The 8,750-nt window shown below is 42.7% G+C and overlaps 1 protein-coding gene across 1 annotated transcript in view; it reads right to left on the reverse strand.

Annotated features, from left to right (window-relative positions):
* Positions 1-8,327, reverse strand: part of CTNNBL1 (catenin beta like 1) — a 161,746-nt gene extending 153,419 nt beyond the window's left edge. Inside the window, exon 1 of the mRNA XM_015535519.2 lies at positions 8,174-8,327. Within this exon, the coding sequence (XP_015391005.2) occupies positions 8,174-8,203 (30 nt within the window). The 5' untranslated portion in view covers positions 8,204-8,327. The remainder of the gene's footprint in view (positions 1-8,173) is intronic.
* Positions 8,328-8,750: the final 423 nt, after the last annotated feature.

Here is an 8,750-nt window from a genome sequence, read left to right on the forward strand (position 1 = left end):
ATAACGCCAACGACGCTGTGGACTGGATCATCTGTTTTCAAATCCGTGGGATGCCCCCCGCCCCTTAGACTGCAAGCTATGTGAGCAAGAGCTATGTGTGGCTTAAACATTTTCAGAGCTCAACACCCTCCTGACTCCTGAGAAAGGAGCTAGACCTCTTTGTTCACAAGATCTTATGATTCATGGGGAAAAGAACCTCGTCTTTCATCTTTGAGAAGTATCTCCAAAGCTTCTTTAAAATCTGCTGAACAGAGACACCCCTGACTAAAATGCAAAATCAGGGGTAGGTGGTGGGGCAAGAGTAGAGATACAGAAAATCATGTGATACCAGAACATCTGGTCAGAATGCTCAAAAGACACATGAAACTAGACTAGGGCTAGTGAGCTAACAGTTGTCTACACCTAGGTGATGAAAGATTGAAGAATGGATAAGTTCATCTAGGATGAGGAAAAGGATTATAGAATCAAATTCCAATGAAAAATCAAGAGTAATGAGGCTCAAGAAAATCTTTGGCAGAGGGTATTGTCAACCTTCAAGAATGTAGGTTTTGGACATTCTAGAAAACAACTGACCAGTACTCTTCACAAATGTCAAGATCATACAAGACAACAAAAATGACAATTAAATGCAATGCGGGATCCTGGATAGGATCCTGGAACAGGAAAAGGGCATTAGTGGAAAAAACTAATGACATCTGAATTAAGTCTGTAATTCAGTTACTGGCATATGAATGTCAATTTCCTGATTTTGATCATTGTACTATGCTTACAGAAGATGTTAACTTTAGGAGACGCTGGGTGAGGAGTAAATGGAAACTCAAACTCTCTTTACTATTTTTGTAATTTCCTGTAAATTCAACATTACTTCAAAATAAAACTTTTAGGGGCACCTGGGTGGCTCAGTTGGTAGAGCATCTGACTCTTGGTTTCAGCTCAGGTCATAATCTCACAGTTTTGTGAGTTTGAGCCCCACACTGGGCTCTGCACGGGCAGGGTGGAGCCTGCTTGAGATTCTCTCTCTTTCCCTTTCCCTCTCCCTCTGCCCCTCTCCTGCTTGCACGCTGTCTCTGTCTCCCTCAAAACAAGTAAATAAACTTCAAAAATTAAAAATAAATAAAAATAAAACTTTTTAAAATGTAGGTTTTGCGGCAAGAGTAGCAAGAGATGATACGCAAGAGGGCAATTCAGAAGCTGAAGTAACATATTTGAGTCAAATATTCTTGAGGTCTAACACGAAAGCAAAGACATACGAGTCAGCAAGCAAACGAGATAAGAGGGAAACAACCAGAGCATATCTGAAGGTACGTCCTGGTTCACTCACCCAATCATTAAACAACCATTCTTTAAGCATCAGTTATAGGTGAGACAGCCTGCTAGGTGCTGGTCTAAGTTAACGGCCTAATGTGCAAGGAGGCACATAAGTAGGTGTTTTGTGAGTATGAAGAGAATGCACCAGGAAGAAAGAGGATGAGGAAGCTGCAAAGAGAGGAGACGAACTTAAGAAAAATACCACTCAGGAGATGAAACAGAAAACACTCTGAAATGGGAATATCAATGAAAATAGCTCTTTATCTGTTGTTTATAGTCCCGCTACGAACAAAAAGCAACTGTGAAAGCCCTAGTCTAAACTGTCATGCAAGAAAAGCCTATTTCACGATACTGTAAAACAACATCACGATTAGGATAATATTCTCAGGGCTGTAGGTAAAATGGGGCGCCACAGAAGGAGCACAGGTGTTCAGGCTTCCAAAATGCTTCTTACATCCACACCATCAACAAAAATGACAACAGGAAAACTCAATTACAAACTACAACACTACCTTGTGGAGAAAGAGGCAGATGATAAGAAACACAAATGATAAACACAGGGGAAAAAAAATGCCTATTACAGCAAATCTGAACTAACACTTTACATACTTACTAGATTAATGAGAAAAAATCAAATTGTGACAACTAGCAGTATCAAGATTGTGGTAGGACCGGAACACGCACGCTGTTAGCACCGTAAACTGACAAAGGACTAATTCCATAGGAGCACTATGGGTTTCTTAATGTATTTGCAGTCGAGGGACACCATCATCTGCCACTCCCCTCCACTGACTCAATGCTCAGAACATCTCACTCCCATGCTTCTGCTCTCACTAATCCTAGTCAAGAATGACTCTCCTCAGCCTCCTTCATTGCCCACAGAACTCCTATTCATTCACCGCGGCTGAGATTCCAACATCTCCCTTTTCTTCAGTGACCATGTCAAATTCATCCCATGAATACACCCCTTCTCCGGGCATTATCCAATCATTCCTTCCATGATGCTCCCATAATCCTTTATTCACACTGTTTGTTGTTGAAATATCTGTCTCATTCCTTAGGTTATGAATTCTTTAAAGTCCAGGACCATGTCTTAATAAGTTTTGTACATGCAATACTTAGCACAGGAGATGGCATATGGTAATTTCTAACGGTAGGTGGGAGGGGGAAAATGCCACACAAATAAAGAAGTTCACTGCAAGAGTATCTCCAAGAACGAAAACCTGGAAACCAAATAATTATAAAATAATTACAGATAATTCTTCTAATTACAGAGGAACAACTTAAGGGAAAATAGTCTATCGCTTTAGCAAAAGGTACGAAAACATTAAAAATAACACGAAGACTATGCAGAAACACAGAAAACATTTCTGGCAGTGTTAAAAAGATAGAATACATGGGGCGCCTGGGTGGCTCAGTAGGTTAAGCATCCGACTTCGGCTCAGGTCATGATCTCGCGGTTCGTGAGTTCCAGCCCCGCATCGGGCTCTGTGCTGACAGCTCGGAGCCTGCTTCAGATTCTGTGTCTCCCTCTCTCTCTGGCCCTTCCAGAGCCCTTTCTAGAGCTCTGTCTTCTCTCTTTCTCTCCCTCTCAAAAATAAATAAACATTAAAAAAAAAAGATAGAATACAAAACAGTATATACACAATGATTATAGCTATCCAGCATATAAGAACTGTGGGAATATAAAAATATTTGTTAGATTAGGGTACTTTTCCTTCTCTCAAACACTTTCTTTTTAATACTATTCCTGTCAGTTTACTGTCATTAAAATGTTTTCACTTCAAAGGGGAAAGGAGCAAGCTTATACATTCTTGTAAGCTCCTGCAATCCAAGGAGATGCTACGATATCACTGATAGCTAACAAGAGGAGTGGGCGTCTGCAGTATTGCTAAAAGCAAGGGTCCCTGACCCCAATCTGCCTCACAGAGCACACTTCTCATGTCACAAAGCAAGTCATTCCCACTGAGCCCAGCTGCACTAAATGTGAATTCTTTATTGCAAAACTTGGAAGGTAAGAACTTTTCCCAGACATCTGTGGAATTAGTATTAATGAGAATGCCCTGAAGTTCATATACACGCCTATGCAGCAGACACTTCTCAGCCAAGGAACTGCTGGGCACACTTGTTGATGAGACGTCTAAGCCTGAAGGCATCAAAAAAGTACATTTCCATATTGGGGACATAACTGGCTTCCTCTTTAAGACTTTTTCCACCACCTCCTGTCCACACTGTATAATTCTCCTGTCTTCTTAAATGAATAGTTAACATATGTCAAGGATATAAGGCATATACTGAGGCACTCACTGCCTAACTCTATTACTAGCAGAACCAATCACAGCAGAAAATTGGAATCTTCCCACCAAGCTGCCCCAAAAATGAAATTCAGGAAGCACCCAAAAAATATGAAAATACTTTTAATAAACATTTTTCTTGACATTACGTATCTTCCTTGCTTACCTTAATCTCTTAATTCCAGGAAAAGAAACAACCAGAATTCTTATGGCTCAAGTCCTTCATTTTACAGGTGGTTAAAAAAAAATGATATACAGAGAGGGGAAGTGACTTGTCCTGAGTCACCCAGATAAGTAATGATAAAGGGAGGATTAAAACTCAAATCTCTCAGATTTTCAGCCCCGATTCATTCTCCTACATCAAGCTTTTTTTATCCCTTGAAATCTCTAGAGCTCTTGGCCTAAATAATTAGTATCACAGAATTTAAAGTTAGAAGGGAGCTCAGAGAGACTTACTTAATCCCTTCATTAGGCATATGAGGAAACTGAGGCCCAGAAAGATTAAGTGATTTGCTCTCCATATCTTGGATGGCAGGGAATAAGTATAACTTAAGCTCAAAAAACTGCAAACTAACGGCTATGAGAAGGGAGGAGAATCTCAGCTGAGAAAATTTTTAAAAGGAATGTAGATCATTCTAGACCAGGGACCGGTTTCAAAACGTAATCCCTGGACCCTCTGCTTCAGCATCACCTGGGATCTTGTTAGAAATGCAAATTCTGGGGTGCCTGGGTGGTTCAGTCAGTTGGGTGTCTGACTTAGGCTCAGGTCACGATCTCATGATTTATGGGTTCAAGCCCCACGTCAGGCTCTGCGTTGACAGCTCAGAGTCTACAGCCTACTTCGGATTCTGCATCTTCCTCTTTCTCTCCGCTCATGTTCTCTCTCTCAAAAATAGATCAACATTAAAAAAAATTAAAAAAAAAAAAAAGAAATGCAAATTCTAAGGTCCCACAGGAGGCACTGAATCAAACTCTAGGGGTGGGGACGTTCAAATCAAACAACATGTCCCGGAGAAACGAACTTCAGTGGTCACATTGAGTCCACTTTGTAAATCGTAACTATAATCCACGGCATTTAAATTTTTCTATACTACATTCTTCTATATGTATACCATACTTCAATTTTTAAAGTTTTTAAAACTCTGAAGACAAAATGGAAAACTAGATTTGGGTATTCATTTGGTTCTAGTTCTGGCTTTGCTTCTTACCGACTGTCTTTGAGCAGGTAACTGACCTCCCTCGCTTGAGTTTTCTTTTCTATAAAATAGGCATACCACCCCCCTCAAAAGGCATGTCGAGAATTAACTGTAAGAACTCATCGGGAAGCACTTTAGTTCAGCATCAAGCACAGAGTAGGCAGCAGTCCAGCACAGTCATTAAGAGCTTCAGCTATGAGGTAGGTGCTTTTTTGCGCCTCAGTTCCCTCGTCTGTACAACCAAGGTTAAAAACAGTACCTTCTTCGTAGGGTTGTTATAAAGACTTTGAGAGATCACACAGGTAAGTAATGCATCTTGCATATCTATAAAATGTTACTGTTTTTGAAGAGCTTTTGCATCCATTAATTCAAATGATCCTCACGCATTGCCACAAGAGGATGGGTGCATTTGATTGATTATGGACTAGATTCCAGACTGTACCATCTTTTAGGAACAGGAGGAGTGCACATCAATCTTACAGAAAGGAAACGGCACGCATGAATAGTGCACGTGGGGAATGAACAGGGTTGAAAATAAGATCAGGATTCTGGTTTCAACTCTGCCACCCCCTTAGCCCACAACCTCAGGGAAGTGCTTTACCAGAATGGGGTTCGCTTTCTATATGTAAACAAGTGGGGTGCATTAGGTTATTTATAACATGTCTCCAAATAAAATTCCAACTCCTTGTCATGGCCTATAGGAAGGCCTACATAGTCTGTCGTCTGCCTACATCTCTTATCCATCACCTGCCATTCTCCTGTTCACCCGCGTTCCAGCTACATCGGTCCTCTTCCTGGTCTTCTAACAGGCTACACCAGCTTCTACCTTATAGTCCCCATACCTGCCCTTCCTTCTGCCTTGATCATTCTGCCCTTTTCCATGATTGGCTCCTTCTCAACCTTCAGTCCTTTTAACATCCATTCCTCACGGTCCTTCCCAGACCATATTACCAAAGGTAACAGGTCCTGTCTCCTACTGCCAGGGGCTATATTCTTTAGCAGCACTGTCTAATAAAAATATACTGAAAGCCACAAATGAGCCACATATATAACTTTAAATTTTCTAGTAGTCACATTTAAAAAGTTTTCAAAAAGTAACATTAATTTTAATAATATATTTTCTTTAAGCCTATATATCTAAAGTATTATATCTCAATATGGAATCAATATAAAAAGTATTAATATATATTAATTTTTTCATACTAAGTCTTGGAAATCCAATGTGTACTTTACATATACAGCAGATCTCAATTCCAACTTTACACATACAGATCTCAATTCCAACACATTTCAAGTGTTCAGTAGTCACAGGTGCCCCGTGACAGGTGACCACACCAAACAGCACAGTTCTACCACATACCCTACTTACCCTTCAAAGCACCTATCACAATCTGAATGTTTATTGACCCATTATCTTGCTACTTCCCTACCAGACTACAGGCTCCACAAAAGCAAGAACCTCGTCTGTTTCCTTTAATGCCTTATCGTCAGAGGATTTGGTGCATTATACAGTAGGCATTCAATACATGTTTTTTGAGCAAATGAATGAACCTCTTCTAGCTTTAATATTCTGAGTCAATGGACTAGCCATTCTACAACTCTCAAACAGACAACCCTCCCACTTCCTTTCTTCTTTCTGGTTCAATAACTGTCTTAAAGAGAGAAATCTCTTGGCTATTTATCTCCCATTGCTTATGAGCTCTTTTCTACGATGTCTACAGTCTTGAAGGTCCATTCTTTGTATACTGGCTGAGGGAGTGGCGTGAATATGATTGCTAACGTTTCCTGAACCTTCACACTTTGACAAGCATTGGCCTAAGCACTTTGCAACAGGCTTATGTGGTAGGTACCATCTTTGCCCCCATTTACAAATAAGGAAAACAAGGCATAGAGAGATTAAGTATTTTGTTCAAGGTTACAGCAGCCAGTTAGTAGCAAAACAGACTCCAAGAGACATGCGGCTCCAGACTCATGGCTCTTAATCACCTGTTCTCTACTACAGAGCTGTCCAATGGGAATAAAGACCAGTTATATATGTAAATTTTAATTTTAAAAGGCTAGTAGCTACATTAAAAAAATCAACAGAGGGGCGCCTGGGTGGCGCAGTCGGTTGAGCGTCCGACTTCAGCCAGGTCACGATCTCGCGGTCCGTGAGTTCGAGCCCCGCGTCAGGCTCTGGGCTGAGTTCGAGCCCCGCGTCAGGCTCTGGGCTGATGGCTCGGAGCCTGGAGCCTGTTTCCGATTCTGTGTCTCCCTCTCTCTCTGCCCCTCCCCCGTTCATGCTCTGTCTCTCTCTGTCCCAAAAATAAATAAAAAACGTTGAAAAAAAAATTAAAAAAAAAAAAATCAACAGAAACAGGTAAAATTTATCTTAAATATAATTTTATGTCACCGATTACGCATATGATTAATCAACATAATCAATAATCAAGGTAATTGATTTGATCAATAAGATCATAGAATCGGTTTAAAAATGTTATTTCTCACATGAATCTTCAAAATTCAGTGTGACTTTACACCTAGAGTACTTTTCAATTCATACTAGCTCCGTTTCAAGTGTTTAATAGCCATATGAACAACTATACGGGACCTCTTTAGAAAGTCAAAGAGGGGGAAACCTTTGAACCGGGAGCCAGGAGACCTTAGCTCTAATACCAGCTCTTACGTGTTGAGTGACTCTGGGTAAGTCCTTTCTGCCCTCTGGGCCACCGTCTCCCACTAAGTCGCCTGAGCAGGGAAAACAAGATCCCTAGAGTCCCATCCCATGCTAGAATTCCAAACATCTCCCAACAACAGCAGTTAACACAGCTTTTACACTTTAAAACCAGCTTTCACACCCAATAGTTAATATAGTCCTCAAACAACCCTACTAGGAAGTTATTACTGTCTCCGTTTCATATATACAAAAACTAACGCTCCAAGAGGGCAAAACGACTTGTCCAGAACCCACAGGGCCAGTCAGTGGAGAAGCCGGGGCTCAAATGCAGGAAAGACCAGCGCCCTCCCACCACCACCAACAACTCAAAGACGGGGGACAAGAGAGAGTTGAAGGAAGATGGTTGTGAAGATGGTCCGGGGCCTTCAGAAGAGTTGAAGGGAGCCAGGCCCCGGAGCAGGGGAGGGTGAGAAGAGGCCCAGACTGGAGTTGAGAGGGAGGGGCCTGGGCTCTAAGAAGGAATGAACTGAAAGCGCCCAGGAAAGTCTCGGGGGAGTAAAGTGAAAAGAGTAGCCGGTGGCATGAGAAGTGAGGGGACTCGGGCCGGGGACAGAGGTGAGAGGAGGTGAGGAGGTGAGATAAAGGGGCTCTGGTTCCCCGACCACGCGACCGCTTCCCGGGTGAGGGGACGGCCCGCCGGCCCTCCTCGTCCCACATACCTGGTAGCTCAGAAGTTCGCCCACGTCCATGGTTTCAGGCCCCGCCAACACCTGCTACTCGGGTTCCCTCCACTCACGCCCAAAACGCGGCCCCCTCCGCAGGGGCTCCAGCCACGCCGCCGTAAAGCGCCGAGAGCGGGCCGCAGAGCCAATGAGCTGAAAGTTCTTGTGACACGCAACCTGGCCACACTGCGGGAAAAGGCAACGCCACCGTAAAGCGCGCTGCATTTGCGACGGTACTGCTTCCGCCCGGAGCCTGGAGGGGGCGGGGAAAGGAGGCGGAGACTTGAAGGGGGCGGGGCGGCGAGGGAAAAGACGGAAAGGAGCCAAGATTTATTGGGCGCCGCCTATGTGCAGGGCGGAGTGCTGAGTGTTTCACAGGTGCTCTCCTTCCAGTGACCTAGCCAATTTTATCCCCGTTTCACAGATAAGGAAACTGAGGCATAGAACTGCACTATCCAGTTCTATACCCGCTAACCACATGTGGCTACCGAGGGCTTGAAATACACTAGTCGGAATTGAAATGTGCCATAAATGTAAATAAAATACACACTGGATTTCTAAGACATATTGATTA

This window comes from Panthera tigris, chromosome A3 (assembly GCF_018350195.1).
Source record: "Panthera tigris isolate Pti1 chromosome A3, P.tigris_Pti1_mat1.1, whole genome shotgun sequence".
Lineage (NCBI taxonomy): Eukaryota > Metazoa > Chordata > Mammalia > Carnivora > Felidae > Panthera > Panthera tigris.